Below are 18,152 nucleotides of genomic sequence, written 5' to 3'. Positions count from 1 at the left end.
CGATATCGAATATGCCCTATGAACCAGTGTGTTCAGCATCCCGTTGAGCGGTACATGCTATGACCCAGTGTGCCATTTGATCTCCGCTCTACAAGTACATCAAGAAAGGGTAATTTCCCTTCCTTCTCGATCTCCATGGTGAACCGTATGTTGTCGTAGACGGAATTTAGATGTTCTAAAACTGTCTGCTAATGATCAGGTCTGTGGGGCAAGATGACAAATGTGTCGTTCACGTATCGGTAAAAACATACGGGTTTCCGTTCGGCCACTTGAAGTGCCTCCTCTTCGAAACTCTCTATAAATAAGTTGGCTACCACTAGTGAGAGAGATGTGCTGATGGTCTTCCAAAATATTTGTACCTGCATTAGAATTGTATTATGTCATCAGATCTGTCACAGAATGCCACCTATCTTGCTTTACAGAATGGGTAAGTCTCTGAAGTATAGACACAAACATGGCAGAGCGTAAACATGAGACAATTGATGCTGGCATTTACATGGCAGAAATGTATAGATGCTAGTATCAGTTGTCTCAAGTTTATGCTTTGATTTATTTGTGCCTATATAACTCTCCTGGTAATGCACCAATAATGACTATGTTGTAGTTTAAATATAGATCTGCAATAAATTATGGATTTCTGCAATTGACTGCTGTCCTCCTTTACATTTGAATATTCAGTGGTCGATGTGCACCACTGGTATCGAGTGGATTCCAATTTACTTATCACCAGAATAGATCAACAGCAACTGAGGAAACTTGCTCATCTCCCAACCCCTATCCCCTATCCCCACTGCCCTCCTCAGGAATCTGGAGTATAGAGTTTTTATTCTTTACTCAATTCTCATACACTTCTGGATGTGATTTCTCATTAGTCTGGTGTATCTCTCATTTAGCCAGTTTTAGTATTACTATGGCTCAGGCAATTGCTGTATAACTTATGTTTGTTTGGTTGGTGCGATATTATGGAAAATTATGTTATTTCTTTGGGCACTGCTGCATTTTTGTGTTGACCTTAACTCAGAGCAGATGCAGACTGTTGCAGGATAGTATTTTTTTCCTGTTGATTCCTCACATCTGCGTTTATGTGGGTACAGAGGAGAACAAGTCCAATGCATCAACAAGCTGCCACAGATTCCCAGAAGAACCTCCATCCCCTTTCCACTGCCACATAATTTAACCATGGTAGTAGCCTGGTGTCCATCATCAGTTCTCAGGTCACCTCAGTCCCATCCCTTCTGCCATAACTAACATTATTGGTATATGAATAAAAATATTGTTTCTAAATATGTTACTGCTTTTTTTCCTCACTGATTGATCATTTTGTTGAATATATGTTTAACTTAAATCATAAACTTCAAAAATTGTCATATCCATAATCATTTTAATGATACAGAAAGATGCACTTCAAAAATAATCATGAAATCATGCTTATCTTTTAAGTATCAAAGAAATATTGATTGGGGAATTCTATTCTCTGGTGTAACATACATTTTTTGTGTAAGTTGCAAAAGTTAGTTCTTGTGGTGTGACACAATTCATTTGTGTAAAAAATAGCAATTAGAGTCTTGTTATCAAGAGATTTTTTTGTGCACAGTGTAGGTCACATAAAAAATTTTCAAACAATGTATGGTTTTCATTTAATAAATATCTAAGATTTTCATTTTAATCTCACCAACTGATCAGAATGAAATTCATAAACTTGTAGAATCAAGGATGATAAATAGAGAACTCCCACTGATATCTAGATGCTGTTTTTAAAATATTTGCAAGCAAAGAAAATAAGAAAATGTTTCCTTTGAATGTAATGCTGTGGCAGTTGTTTTCACCTTCATTTATTACACATTTATTTAATTAATGACAAGCCACTTCAGTTGCTGATATATTCTTGATGTTGCTTCACCACAACACAATATCTACTTGAAAATGACCTGGATGTGAAGCCCAAAAACTGAATGTTGATTTTTTTAAAAAAAAAGACTATATCAGCAACTGCAGCAGTCTTTCTATAACAGAGTATAAAGTTGTGGAACAATGACACTATCTAGACACCGCATAACTAGTAACATATTTATTTGTCATTAGGAAACATGAGCTTTCTGCTTACATAGTGTAACAGTGAATTACAAAATTTGCAATTACCTCTCTTCATTACTAGACTGATTGAGGAATGTGGAATTGAAATGTACTGTGATCTTCATGCACACTCACGAAAGCACAATGTATTTATGTATGGATGTGAAAGCAGACGCATTGGGGACAGAAGGCTGCAAGAACAAGTGTTCCCTCTGATGCTGCATAAGAATGCTGCTGATAAGGTAACATTTTAGAAATCTTTCCATAGGACAATATTACTTGCAGTACATTCATATCTTTACAAAACTATTTTAACAGTTCTCATTTGAGAACTGTAAGTTTCGTATTCAAAGGTCAAAGGAAGGAACAGGTCGTGTAGTTGTGTGGATGATGGGAGTTACTAATAGCTATACAATGGAGGCATCATTTGGTGGTTCAACTCTTGGAAGCCGTACTGATACTCACTTCCACAGTCAAGATTATGAACAGATGGGTCGTTACTTTTGTGAGACATTGTTGGATTTTTGTGACCAGGAACCAAGCAAGGTGAGTTATTTAGTTTGCATGTGGTATATGAAGTAAAATTGTGAAAAACTGGGTAATGTAAAAAAGAAAGCAGTGCATGAAATCAGTTTTACTGTCAGAATATGTTTTACTTTGTTGTGTAATTTCACAATGACATAGAAAACATACTAATTTCAATCAGTTTTATAATTTTGTTTCACCTCACGTTGCTGTAAAGTGTCTTCCACTGACATACATTTCTCTTTATTCATGCTAGAACTTCATATCTGAATTTCTTTGACAAGACAGTTGTATCAGATTCTATGTTCACGTTACATACATGCTGAAGTTGAACAAGTTCTTTGTCAGTTTTTCTTTTTTTCTTCCTCTTCTGCTTCTAAATTATTTTACTTAATGTAACCAATATAAGAATACAGCAAAGATTTTTAACTGTGGAAAGTGACAGTTCTATTGGTAAAGCAAGCTAAAGCGAACAGGGGAAACTATTCATTGAACTATATGATGTCAGAAGAAATGCTATAAAGAGATTTTATTGCCATCATTTTCTCAGTCATAGTTTACTCTCTACATCTGCATCTACATCTATATGACTGCTCTGCAATACAGACTTAAGTGCCTGGCAATGGTTTCATTGAACAACTTTCATTGTGTTTCTATACCATTTCACTTTGAGCAGCAAATGGGAAAAACGAACCCTTAAATCTTTCCATATGAGCTCTGATATTGCTTATTTACGAGATTCTCTGACTATGTATATGCATATCAACAAAATATTGTTGCATTCAGAGGAGAAGTTTGGAGATTGAAATTTTGTGAAAAGATGTTGCCGCAGGGAAAAAGGCCTTTGTTTCAATGTTTGCCACCCAAAATCACATATTGTATCTGTGACACTCTCTCCCTTATTTAGCAATAATAAAAAACTAGCTGCCCTTCTTTGAACTTTTTTGTTATTCTCTGTCATTTCTGTCTGCTAAGGGTCCCTTACCAGAGCCTGTTTAGTGCATTTGTTGCATCTTCTAAGTGTTCTACGAATAAAATGCAGTATTTGGTTGGACTTGCCCACCACTTTAGCTATGTGGTTGTTCCCATTTAAGTTGTTCATAATTGTTATTCATGTGTATTTATTTGCATTGAGAGCCTTAGATTTGATAGTATTATGAAAAGGATAGATTGCTAATCACCACTTAGAGGTCTGCCCCTGGTAGCTGAGCGGTCAGCACGACAGACTGTCAATCCTAAGGGCCCGGGTTTGATTCCCGGCTGGGTCTGAGACTTTCTCCGCCCAGCGACTGGATGTTGTGTTGTCTTAATCATCACCATTTTGTCCCCATCAATGTGCAAGTGGCCGAAGTGGCGTCAAATCGAAAGACTTGCACCAGGCGGGCGGTCTACCCGACTGGAGGCCCTCGTCACACGACATTAAAAACTCATGTAGAGGAGACATTGAGTTGCAGACAGGCCCACCAAAAAGACTGCTAAACATGTGAGCTTTAAGCCAATAGACAATATGCATACATTCACAAAAGCACAACTCGCACAAACAAGACCACTGTCTCTGGCCACTGAGACCAGACTCCAAGCAACTGCGCATCATGAGAGAAACCTTCTGGGTTGAGGGGGTAAGGAGGAGGCTGAGGTGGGAGGGACAGGTATAGCAGGGTAGGGGTGAGGGTGGTAAAGTGTTGCTTGTGGGAGCATGCAGGAACATGGTGGGGACAGGGTAGGGCAGCTAGGTGCAGTAGAGAGGTTGTGAGGAGGGGGGCAGTGGGGAAGGAGAGAAGAGGCCAGGGAAAAAATACAGAAGTAGAGGAGGAGAAAAGGGGAAAGAGAGACTAGTGTGTATGTTTGTAGAATAGAAGGCTGTGTAGTGCTGGAGTGTGAGCTGGGAAGAGGATAGATAGTTGTAGACCAGGGACTAGTGATGGTTGAGGTCATGGGAATGCAGAATATTCCATTGAGAGATTTCCCAGCAGTGCAATTAAGAAAAGCTGCTGTTGGTAGTAAGGATCCAGTTGGTGCAGACTATGAAGCAGTCAATGAACTGAAGCACATCATATTGGGCGGAATGTTCAGTAACAGGTTGCCCACCTGTCTCTTGGCCACAATTTGTCAGTGGTTATTCATGCAGACATATAGCTTGTTGACTGTGATGACCATGTAGAAAGCAGCGTAGAGGCTGCAGTTTAGTTTATAGATTGCATGGCTGCTTTCACAGGTAACTCTGCCTTTGATGAGTAAGTGATGTTTGTGAGTGGATTGGAATAGGTATTGATGGGTGGACATGTGGGACAGGTCTTGCATCTAGGTCTGTTGCAGAGTTATAAGCCATGAGGGAAGAGGTTGGAGGCAGGGGTGGAATAGGGCAGACAAAGATATTGTGTAGGTTTGGTAGGTGGTGGAATACAGCTGGGGGAAGGATGCAAAGGATAGTGGGTAGGATATTTCTCATTTCAGGGCATGACTGAGACAGTCAAAACCCTGGCAGAAAATGTGATTCATTTGCTACAGTCCTGGGTGGTACTGAGTCACAAGGAAATTCTCCTTTATATCTGGATGGTGGGAATGTGGGAGGTGGTAGGTGACTGGAGAGACAAGGCATGGGAGATCTGTTTCTATACAAGATAAGGAGGGTAATTTTGGTCCATGACAGCCTCTGTGAGACCCTTGGTACATTTGGAGAAGCACTGCTCATCACTACAGCTGCAATGGCCATGGGTGTCTAGGCTGTATGGAAGGAACTTCTTGTTATGGAAGGGGTGTCAGTTTTCTAAGTGGAGGTATTGTTGGGGGTTGGTAGGTTTGAAATGGATGGAAGTACTGATGTAGCCATCTTTGGGGTGGAGATCAACATTAGGGAAGGTAGCTTGTTGGTTTGAGGGGGAATGGTGAAGCATTGTTGAGGTATTGAAGGAATGTGCATAGAGAAAAATTTCTTGAAAAAATGTCACCTAACTGTCTTTCTGTTACCACCATGTCTCTGTATGCTCCCACAAGCAGCACTTAACTGTTCCCCAGCCCAACCCTGCTACCCCTCCCTCTTTCCACCCCAGCCTCCTCATTACCCCCACCAGCCAGACTGCTTCTCATTTCACATGCAGTTGTTTGCAGACTGGCTTCAGTGGCCAGAGACAGTGGTCATGTGTGTGAGAGTTGTGCTTGTGTGAATTTGTGTGTGTTGTCTACTTTAGAGGAAGGTCTTTTGGCCTAAATCTCACATGTTGAGCAGTCTCTGCTGTGTGAACTTTTTAACATCCCCTCTATATGGCAGTTATCAAACTATCCTTCTCTTAATATTGTCATTATTCCATCCTGGAGTTTTCATTGTTTGATTTGACTTTTAGATTTGTGTGATTTATCATGTAACCAAAATTTAATGGATTCCTTTTAGGACTCATGTAGATGTCCTCACACTTTTTATTATTTAGGGTGAATTGCCACTTGTTGTTGAACCATACAGATATCTTGTATAAATCATTCTAGAATTGCTTTTGATATTCTGATGACTTAACTAGAAGATAAATGACAGCATCATGTGCAAACATTCTAAGAAGGCTGCTCAGATTCTGCCCTAAGTCATTTATATGGATTAGAAACAGCAGAAGGCCTTTAACCCTTTCTTAGGGAACACCAGATATCAGTTCTATTTTACTTGATGACTGTCTGTCAGTTATTACAAACTGTGACCTTTCTGACAGGAAATCATGAATCCAGTCACACAAATGAGGTGATACTCCATAGCCATGCAATTTTGTTAGAAACATGCAACATTTCCAGTATCGTCTCATGATCAGATTAAATTTTACTGTGTATCTAACAGTTGTGTTAATGTCAAATTCAACTAAAATATATCGCCCGACTCTGTGAAAATACAGAATGACAAACCCTAATTGACTATGTACTGTTGGAAATAATGCTCTGTTACAATAGATAGCAGTCACAGCGATTCAAAGCACTGTTTTGGTACTGAACTACTTGCCATTACTCCATCCTTACAGGCCAGCTGTACTTCATCCATCTGACAAACTTACATGACCTTCCCTCTAGTGCAACTATCAGTATGTTGCACTCAAAAAATGTGAATTCGGAATATTTAAGTGTTCAACACAAGCTCACTTGGTGAGTTTGAATATAACTATGAATGAAGAGAAACTAATTCTTCTAAAAGGGAACTATATTTTGGAGCCCAGTGTCCTCACAATAAGCGGTTGTACATTCAACAAAATCAAAGCCGGGGCTTATCAGAATTATCAAAGCAGTCTTAAACATAAGTGTGCCGATGCCAGTGGTGCAAAGGCCACACACAAAAATTCACTAACATAAGAGTGTTGTTGTTGTGGTCTTCAGTCCAAAGACTGGTTTGATGCAGCTCTCCATGATACTCTACCATGTACAAGCCTGTTCATCTCTGAATAACTACTGCAACCTTCTGAATCTGCTTACTGAAATCATTTCTTGGTCTCCCTCTATGATTTTAACCCCCCCCCCCCCCCCCCACGCTTTCCTCCAGTACTAAACTGGTGATTCCTTGATGTCGCAAAATGTGTCCTAATGTGTCCTACCAATCAATCTCTTCTTCTAGTCGGATTGTGCCACAATTCCACAAACCTCTTTGCTCTTCAGTTCTATTCAGTACTTCCTGAGTAGTCATGAGATCTACCCATCTAATCTTCAACATTTTTCTGTAGTACCACATTTCTAAAGCTTTTATTCTCTTCTTTCCATATGTGGATACACCCCATACAAATACATTACTTTCAGAAAATACTTCCTGACATTTAAATCTACATTTGCTGTTAACAAATTTCTCATCTTCTGAAATTCTTTTCTTTCCATTGGCAGTCTACATTTTATATCCTCTCTACTTTGGCCATCACCAGTTATTTTGTTGCCCAAATGGCAAAACTCATCTACTATGTTAAGTGTCTCATTTTCTGATCTAATTCCCTCAGCATCACATGATTTAATTCACCTACATTCCATTGTCCTTGTTTTGCTTTTGTTTGACATAATCTTATATTCTGCTTTGTTATTGTTATTGTTGTTGTTCAAGATCCTGTCCATCTCATTCAACTGCTCTTCTAAGTTCTTTGCTGTCTATGACAGAATTAAAATGTCATTGGCAAACCTTGAAGTTTTTATTTCTTCTCCCTGGACTTAAACTTCTACTCCACATTTTTCATTTGTTTTCTTTACTATGTGCTCAATATCTAGATTAAATAACATCGGGGATAGGCTACAACCCTGTCTCATTTCTTTCTCAACTACTACTTCCCTTTCATGCCTCTTGACTGTTATAACTGTCATCTGGTTTTTGTACAAGTTGTAAATAGCCTTCTGTTTGCTGTATTTTACTCCTGTTACCTTCCAAATTTCAAAGAAAGTACTCCAGTCAACATTGTCAAAAGTTTTTCTAAGTCTACAAATGCTATAAACATAGGTTTTCCTTTCCTTAACCTGACTTCTTTGAGAAGTCATAGGTTCACTATTGCCTCGAGTGTTCCTACATTTTTCCAGAATTGAAACTAATTTTTCCCAGGTCAGCTTCTACCAATTTTTCCATTCTTCTGTAAAGAATTTGTCTTAGAATTTTGCAACCATGACTTACCAAACTGATAGTTTGGCAGTTGTCAAATCTGTTAGCACCTACTTTCTTTGGAATTGGAATTATTACATTCTTCTTGAAGTGCGAGGGTATTTTGCCTGTATCAAACATCTTGTTCAGCACATGGAAGAGTTTTATCATGTCTGGCTGTCCCAAGGCTATCAGTAGTTCTAACAGAATGTTGTCTGCTCCCCGGGCTTGTTTGCATGTTTTATAAATGCTACAATACAGATTACCTGTATTGAGGAGATTAGATTAGATTAGATTAATACTAGTTCCAATTGCAATTAATGGTCATTGCCACACAGGGCTCATCACATCTTCCCAGGATAGTTTGGAGAGCTGAAAATATTTAATTAGATGTTCTCAAATCCAATAAATCCCACAAATTTTGAGCCACAACCAAAGAGTCATCCATGCCAACAATATCACAACACTAGAGTTGTTAACAGTTTTCCACTGTACTAAAATCAGTCTACCTTCACACTTGGGAGTGATGCACTGAACTTTCTGTAAGCTTTGCTCATTAACTACTTGCATCTAAGCCTCAACAATCACCAGCAGACATATACTTGAAAAATCATTGTAAATGTCTTGATCTGGGCACCTTTATTTACACCATGTTACTAGCACAGTATGTGCAAATGCAAAGCTTATTGTACGACAATGAGAGGACACTTTGACACATACCTGTCTGGTTCAATGGCCAGGCCACATTTTCCTAACATTGGGACATTGCCCCACTCTCCTGATTCTTTTTTGGCATGATGTCAGACCTTATAGTTTACCAGATAGGAACTTTGCTTGTAATTACATCATTCTGTACTATTTGCTGACATGGAGACTAACTTTAAACTTTACTTTTATAAATATTGGCAATTCTTAGCTGTTCACCACAATAGTGGACTATTTTTCCTTTGAGCAGGCTCCAGCAGGCTCCACTGATGGACCCATTCACGGAACCAAAGTCAAGAGCTAGCCAAACCTGCTTTTAGCCTTTCCAGACCCTGTTGGCTGATTTGAAATACGGGGGTCCATTGGTTGCATCTGTCCTCTTCGCCCTCCAGTGACCCCTATGTTAATTCTCATAGGCTTGCTGAATTAAAACTCATACATAGCATCATATATATTCTGAGCATTATTATGTTTTTATCATTCTTAGTGTAATAAAATATTGTATAAATTAACATGTTTTGAGCTAATTACTTTTATTAATTTTTATACTTAATTGTTTAATTCATTTAAAGACCAAATTAAGCATGCACAGTGTGATCACAGCAGAGGACCACGTGTTGCCCTGCCTCCATTGTTTTTAACTTTTTTATGAGTTTTAAAGTATTACAATAAAGTAAATTTTTGATAATTATGAGTGTTAGGTGGGTATCATTCTGCTACTCTTTCTCTGACTAATATTAGAATTTAAAATCTTTTTGCCATGAATTCCAGATCTTTCACCACTTCTACATATTATGTTTTTATTTTGCCATTAAGTATGATGTTATTACTTTCCATTCAGATGAAACATTTATTATTGTGAAAATTTTGACTTATCATTTAAATCTAATTGTAATACGTGACCTTTTGATAATGTTGTTTCACTCTGCAATGTATATGCTTTGCTTAGCCGCTACACTTTTCAGTGTTTATTTCCTCAGTTCACCTTGATTCTATTTCTAACATGCACCACCATGTTACACTGTGGATATAATTGGGAAGGGAATCTGTTTCTCTGTCTTAAGGTCTACCATACTCTGGGGATATGGAAGGACAATGGCAGTCACTGTGTTGATGTGATGTCATCTACTTCCACTGTACTGCCATTGTCTACGCTAATCCATATTTCCATATTTGTTGGCCCTCTTTATAAACTGTATGCATTCCAATGTCCTATACAGTCATGCCATCGTGTCAGACCACCACCTATTGTCATAACCCTTCACCAAGTGCCATAACAACCTTAACACAGATACCACAGCTAAATGTATGTGTTGACCTGAGCCTTAATCACTTTTACCTATATCTTGAAAACATTGGAAGCTTTTAGGTAACACCACCCACATTATTTCCATCAAGAGATTCACATACTGCATTTCTATGAAAATTTTTACTGAAAATCAATTACTGTCATACTCCTAATTGCTGCACCTTTTGTGGCATATGACTTTACCACCTGTACCTCTATATACATGCATTTACATATTCTAACTTAGCTTAAAATATTCTTTCACTGGCACACATGGCAGCACAGGTTCCGTGAACACATATTCTAACCCTAAATGTATAATTCTCCCAACATGCAAGTTTTTCATTACTCTGGAAGTCAAGGCATCACAGTCCAATCACACAGGTTTTTGTTCAGCTACCTAATCTAATATCAGCTGGCCTAGTATAAATCACAGTTTTTTTCACAAATCCATTGCGCACTTATATCAAAACTTTGCCTTGTACTTCAGCATTCACAACACTGTCAACTGTGTAACTTTAAAATATATACCCAGACTTATTCATATGTTCATGCCTTCTGTTTATGCTACTCATACACTGGTTAGCCAGATTTATCATTCTGTACTTGAGCATTTTGAGGCAACCTCCATTCTTTATGTCCTTCATGGTAAATTTAATTGACTAATTTCAGTATTAATCTTTAGACCACCAGCTTGTCTGTCATCATCCTTTTTCTTTCATTTGCTGTTAAATAAAGATTTATTTAAAAGTTGCAAAACTCCCACACATCTAAAATCAAAAGACAGAAACTTGATTTCAGATGACTTAAGAACCAGAAAATAAGAATGATGCTAGACAGCTGAGATGCACACAGTTACAATGCTGTAAGTGTCTCAAAGAATGAGACACTCGCTATGTTTTTGCATTAGGACAACATATTGTCTGTTGTCCTTCCTTCATCTTTCACACATTCACTGTTTCCTGATTCAGATTGCTATAATAGTGCCTACATACATGTTCTCATGCTGTTTAAACTCTCAAGACATATAAATTGACATTTTGTATTCCTTTTTTAAATTATATTTGGCCCTTGTCTTCTGTTCAAAGGCAGCCTTTACTGGCTTCTTGTAAGAACAGTACCACTGCTGCCTTTCCTTCAGTACACATTTTCATAGAACATAATTCAAAATTTACCTCACAGTGATACACATTGATGCGAACCAGCATATTCACAATGTGCTTTTGAATTATTTGAAATGTGTGACCCACCACTACATTCACAATTTTTGCAGGTAATTTCACTTCTTGATGAATTGCTTTGGATTTCTTTCCAGTATCCCCAAACATTTTCACAGTGGATACTGACCACACAGCCATATAATTTTTATTTGGCAAAATTGCAAAATACTCTTCCACAATGGCTGAAATCTCAGAACTGCTGTCTACTAACAATTTTTTTTTTCCAGATCTCCTATACTTACGGCAACAGTAGGTTCCACATCAGCTGCAATGTGAACTGGCTCATCTTCTGCTAACAGATCATTAATTATAGCTCACTGATCAAAATTGGGTTTTGCTGTTCCTACCAGCAAACATTGGAATTGTTTAAGTATCCTGCCTCAAAGCAACAGTTCAGTTGGAATCCTTTAAGCAGGCTGTCATGAAGCAACAGTCCCCACATGCTCTGGGCCTCAGCCCATTCAGCCTGTGAGTCCAAAAGCTCAATTTCCTTGTTATATAACCTTTATGGTTGTACGTATTTGGAATTTTCCTTGAACACAAACTTAATGCCGCTTTCCTCTCTCAGCACTCCTGCTCTACATATTTTTGCTGCTTGTACAAATTCACTGGTTTGTTCTTTGTGACTATATTCATTCCTGCTGTTTTGAATATCTGATTTTTAACACCACAGATCCCCCACTTGCTGTCTCAGTGAATATCTATTGTTTACTGTTTCCACTGCCTTTGATGTTTGTTCTTCAAGTAGTGTCACGATTCGAAACACATCCCCACCTCCAGACCTCTTTATTATGTTAGAGTCCTTAGCATACCACATTTGCTGATTGTGCCTTCTGCTATTTCATGTGCTCCCTTCATTCGTTTTGTGACAACACTGTCCAAGGCCACCTCTCCCCATTTCTTGTCCCAAGTTACTCGCAATCCCTGCTAAATGCAACGGTGTGCTAGCCCTGGTACTAATACCCCCATCAGCACCTGCACCTCACCTCCAAGGTCACTTGTGGCCTCTCTGGCTGTTATATGTTCATATGAATTCCGTATCCATTCTGCTCTGGATTTTCATTAGGTGATGGGATCTCAGACCTCTATGCCTCCAGCCAGTCCCTCGCTGAGACATTGTCTAGTTTAATGTGTCATCATGAAGAGTCTGATTGCCATGTTCCATTTCTTCTCCACTGTGCACAATATTCTGTCACTCATCACATCCATTACACAAGCGAACAGTGTCATGCATAAGCTGTACCAGCCTCCCCTCTTCTCTCCATCATGACACACTTTGCTGGCTGCTGTCCCTACCATGCAAATGTTCCACTCATTCTGTGAACCGCAAACACTGGGCATAATTGTCCCTAGGTGCAGCTACCAATTCCCAACAGATTTTTAATGGCAATATTTATTCTCTGCCCACAGCTAACAGTTCGATAGCCATACCCAAGTCAAGAAATTTGATTTGCTTCCACCAAAATTCACAAGTTTCCTTCAGGTTCCATGATCTGCTTGATATTTGTTATCAGTCCAGAAACCCACCAACAACTCCCTTTGACTCTCTTCAGACCAATATTCTTTTAAAAACTTGTCACTACACTTTGATAAATCAATACAAGTATTAGACACCTCTTTAACCCATCTAACAGTGTCGTCTTGTAAATAGCCTATCACAAAAGAAATCTGTTTTTTCTCTGATCAGGATATGTGCAACAGATCCAAGAATGTCTGTATGATCAAGTTTGGATGCACATTTCTAAGCAGATTGGAGTAATTAAATTTCATACAGCGAAAGAATGCTGCATGTGCTAGAGCACACAATGAAGCCTGTTCACCCCATCTTTATATCTTGGAGATTACTTGTTCATTTTTGCAGATTGCTTGTTCATTTTTAATCATTGATGAGTTCAGTGTCTTATTATGCACAACCTGTCCTCTTTGAAGTGATTCATGCGCTGTTTGCTCTGTGATCAGCACTTGAGTTGTATCTCTCACAGGCCCCTTAAAATTATTACTCTGTTCTAAACATAAGTTTTTACTAATGCTACTTAACTCTCTAGTAACCAGAATCAAGCAAGCCTGGGGCACACCAGCCGATGGGCTGATAGTGTCAACGGGGAATCACCAGTACAGCACAGACACACACAACAGGGATGACTGACAACACATACCTCAAGGCAAAATACCAAGACCACAGATCAAAATCAAACTGGATACCAAGACGTAGCAACTATCAGTGACCAGAGAGAGGATGAATGGATAAACAATCACTAGCACTGTCGAAACATGACTGTGGTCTTAGCCCCTGTGCTGCCAGCTTTATTTAAGTGCTGATAAGCTGGTGCAGTGGGTGTGGCCTGTGCATAGCACTGTGGCAGTGACAGCAGCACTCGCAGATTATAGGGGTGCTCCCTAGCTCCTGTCATCTACATCCATGCCTTCTGGTGGGTTGTAAAAATTGTCATGCTGGGATACCACATCCCTCCCTCCCAAAATGGGCACATAGAGCCTGAAGTGCCCTAGGCGATGTTATAGAAGGTGAACAGGTCATGTCCCATGAGTGGAGGCTGCCAGCTGATAGAAGGGATGTGGGCACTGTGCTGGGGAACTGTAGTGTGGGGGATGATCCTCAGAGCAGATGGAAGCTGTGGTGATGTCTCGACCTCCTTACCCATGCCCACGGGAGCTGCCAATGATGTACTGGAACACAAATGGTACTCTGTGAGGCAGAGGAACATATGATGTCGGGGACTCAAGAGTGATCCACTGCTGGAGGTGCAGGCTGGAGGCAGGAACGAAGTTGGTTTATGTGCCAGTGCTTCAAACCTCTTGGGGTGCCAATCGTCATAAGTTGCTGCACCATCATTAGTGTTCACTACTATAGCCGGCATCTGTGAGGATTTTGATTGATAGCGACATGCCCAAACAGCTGAACCTGGAAGGTATTGTCCACCATGTCGGGTCTGGGGTTCCTTGGATTGGGGTGCCAGGAGTTGGAGGAGGATATGAGACTGTTGACCATAGAGGAGTTCTGCTGGGCAGTGGGCATGGATAGGAGTGGGCCTATGGGCACTCAGGAACATCATGATTTCCGCTGTTATGGTAGATGCACCCACGGCCTTCAACATTTCTTTTTTAAATGTGCACACATCTGCGTCACTTCACCATTGGAGGAGGGATGAAACGTAGGGCTATAAGGATGTTTGATGCCATTGGTGGTGCAGAACTGTCCAAAGGCTGTAGCTGTGAACTGGAGTCCATTGCCAGTTATGATGGTGCGGGGCAGCCCCTCAGTGGTGACACTCTACAAAAGGGCATTGAGTATGGCAGCTGTGACAGTGGACGTCATTCTGACTGCATAGTGGTAGTTATAGTGGACATCATGCTGACTGCTTAGGGGTAGTTTGAATAAGTGTCTATGACAGTGAGCCACATAGTGCCAACAAAGGAACTAGCAAAGTTGAGATGATTGCAATCCCAATGGCGATGGGGAGTAGGCCAGGGCGCAAAAGACTGAAGTGGAGCAGCTTGATGTTGAACACATGCAGAACAGTGGCGCACCATATCCTCCACGTCCTTGTTCAGTCCTGGTCAGTAGACATGTCACCTGGCAAGGACTTTTATCCATGACATATTCCAGTGCCCGTGATGGAGAAGTTCCAAGATGTGAGTGCGTAAGGTAGTTGGGATGACAGCGCTGTGCTTACCTATCTCGACATTCATCAGGAGCACATTGGAGATGATAAACAATTGATGAGAGAGGTGAGCCCAGGTTCGGAGCTGAAGATCATCCACTTTGCAAAATAAGTGGGCCATCCTTGTAGTACATAGTGTATGACAGGCTGAAAGATAGGATTGCAACACATGTCCGCTGCAGTGTGAGTAGCAGTGATAGGAAACCCATCCCAGGTGTGTTGTCACTCCTCATCAAAGTGAAAATGGAGATCTCCAGTTGGTCAAATGCTGGGCTTGGTCCTGATAGTGAATGTGAGAGGGTATGTGTGTTTGCATGTTGTGCAGTAGACTTGTACTTGGTGGTGCAATTGTAGGAGCTAAGAAAAAGAGCCCAATGTTGGAGCCTCTGAGCTGTCCACTCTGGAAGCCAAGAGTGTGGCCCAAAGAGTGCTACTAATGGCTTATGGTCTGTAACAAGGGTAAACCGGGTCCACAATAGGTACACATGGAATTTCTTCGCAGCACATATGACCACCAATGTCTCTTTCTCGATCGGGGAGTAATTGCGTTGCGCAGGCATCAGTGTATTTGATCCATAGGCGATCAGTTGCTCTGTACCATCATCATTATGGTGTGCTAGCACTGCACCAGTGCCATAGGGAGAAGCGTCCACAGTCAAAACAAGGGGGCATGATGGGAAAAAGAGCTAAGGCAGGGTGCAGAACGTAACATACATTTCAGCTGTGTGAAGGCCTGCTCATGGCCTGCCGACCACTGAAATGGAATGCCTTTACTCTGCAACTGGTTGAGGGGATGCATAATGTGTGCTGTCTGTGGAAGGGACTTTGCCCAAAAATGCCTGTAACTCCTGGAGTTTTTGGGAACATGATAGAGAGTCAGTAGTGGAAACATTATGATCAGTGGGCTGGATCCTGTCTTAGGTGAGCAAGTGGCCAAGGCAGCCCACCTGTTCCTGAAACCACTGGCATTTGTGCAGATGGCATTTGAGCCCTGCATCACACGATGTACTACAGAGGGAATGCAGGCTACACAGGTGGTCTTGGGGCATAGTACTCATAACAATTAAATCATAAAGGTAATTGGTAAAAGCTTGGATGGAAATGGTTAACTGTTCCAGGAATCACTGGAAGATCACTGGAGCAGGAGAAATCCAAAAAGACAAACACTTGTATTTGTGTAAGCCAAAAGGTATATTGATGAAAACAATGTGTTGCAATTCTTCATCTAGTGGAATCTTTAAATAAGCATCAGCAGACATATTTTAGAAAATCATTCACCTACAGCAGGCTTTGGGAGGAAGTCCTCTTGACGTGGTATGGGGTACATCTCCACCAGAGCTTGGGCATTGAGTGTCGACTTAAAATCTCCACATAGTCAGAGGGAGCCATATGGCTTCTGGACCATGAACAGGACTGTGGCCCAAGCACTAGCTTTGACTGGTTCTATGACCCTAGCATTGTGAAGACAACCTAGTCTGAACTTAACAACCATCTGTAAGGAGACTGGAAGAGGACATGCTCAACAGAAACGGGGCACTGCATCTTGATGTAAAGAAATATATGCCTCAAAATTACTGGCACACCTCAAGCCAGGCTCAAACAGAGCCGCGAAAGAGGCACAAATATCATCAAGTTCCTGTAAGTGCACTGTGTCCAAGATGACCTGAACTTCATCCATGATGGAGAACGCAAACAGCAAGAAAGTATCCAGGCTGAAGATATTGCCTTCTGAGGGGAGCAAAGCTATCACCATATGCAGCCAACTTGCGAGAGGGTGGGGCCAGTGCTGGGTAACCCAGATGAGTGCTTATCAGGAGACTGACCAGGGAAACCGTCGCTCCCATGACAACTTGAAAATGAACATCCTGACGAACGATAGTGAGATCAGTAAATAACTTGGGGGCACAAGGATTGCCCTGGGGAATGATGGCCTGAAGTTCACGCACAAGTTAGGAGTTGGTCTGATTGACCTGATGCCTGACAGCAGACAGTTTTGAGATGTCCATCCTTTCCACAATGAGTGCAGTGTGCCCAGCAATCATGGCAGTCTGCATGCTGGTGCCTCACAAAACAGACGGGACAAGAAGTTAGACCATGCTCTGTGTGCCAACAGGGCAGGACTGGCTGCTGAGATATCATTGACATGTCCGAAAGTGAGGAATCATAACACCGCCATCGGGAAGAAGGCTTGCAAGAATTCAGTGTCCATGGTGGTTGCTGAACTGCTGCAACCTGGGGGTAGGCTTTAAGACATTCATTTACCGCCTGCACGATCTCAAAAGAGTGCATGATTTTCAGTATGTCATCCAAGAAAGGGTTGTCTAGCTTGCAGATGTTCTGAATGTGGAGCCAGTTGTACCACTACATCACAAATAAGGGAGTCAGTATATGAGGTTTTGGAAGACAGGTTGGACAGATGAAATGACGATGCAATCCACCGGAGGCCCAAGAAAGGAAGAGCAACTCTTGGAGAGTATCATCAGAAACCCAAAAAGTGGCGAAGTGCTGTTTCAGCTGCTGCAAATACATGCCCCAATCCTTGTTGGTATCATAAAATGACAGAAATGTAGGTGGGTGGGACTCAAAATGTCTGGGAGGTGACAACATGCTACATGGATTGTGAACCTATACCTGTAATCTTTCTAATATAAGCTGAATTTCCAGATGCAGAAGGTCCATTTGCTGTTGGGACTCCTGTTGGAACTGCTGTTGAATTGCTGCTGCAGGAGCAGCTGTTGCTGTTGCTGTTCTGTGAGCTTTACAAGTTTAGTGTCCATAATGCACTGTTACCTTTTTACGTCATCGCCAATTCTAGTAACTGGAATCGAGCGAGACCATGCGCACCGGCTGATGGCCTGATGATATCAATGGGGAATCACTGATACAAGAATGCACACACAACAGGGACAACTGACAACACACAGTGCATGGCAATATGCCAAGACCAGAGAGCAAAACCAAATCAGATACCAGAACATAGCAAGTATCAGCGACCAGACCGATGATGAATGGATAAACGATCATGAGCAGTGTCAGAACATGACTGTGGTCTGAGCCCCTGCACTGCTGACTTTATAGGACAACTGTGA

At 41.0% G+C, this 18,152-nt stretch overlaps 1 protein-coding gene across 1 annotated transcript in view; it reads left to right on the top strand.

The window, feature by feature from the left end:
• The window catches only part of LOC126174922 (cytosolic carboxypeptidase Nna1-like), a 551,652-nt gene that overhangs the window by 252,860 nt on the left and 280,640 nt on the right, over positions 1–18,152 (top strand). The window contains exons 11-12 of the mRNA XM_049921363.1: positions 2,153–2,315; positions 2,392–2,619. Coding sequence (XP_049777320.1) covers positions 2,153–2,315; positions 2,392–2,619 — 391 coding nt within the window. The remainder of the gene's footprint in view (positions 1–2,152; positions 2,316–2,391; positions 2,620–18,152) is intronic.

This window comes from Schistocerca cancellata, chromosome 3 (assembly GCF_023864275.1).
Source record: "Schistocerca cancellata isolate TAMUIC-IGC-003103 chromosome 3, iqSchCanc2.1, whole genome shotgun sequence".
NCBI lineage: Eukaryota > Metazoa > Arthropoda > Insecta > Orthoptera > Acrididae > Schistocerca > Schistocerca cancellata.
The sequence above is the reverse complement of the archived record's forward strand: the minus strand, read 5'-3'. Positions and strand labels throughout refer to the sequence as shown.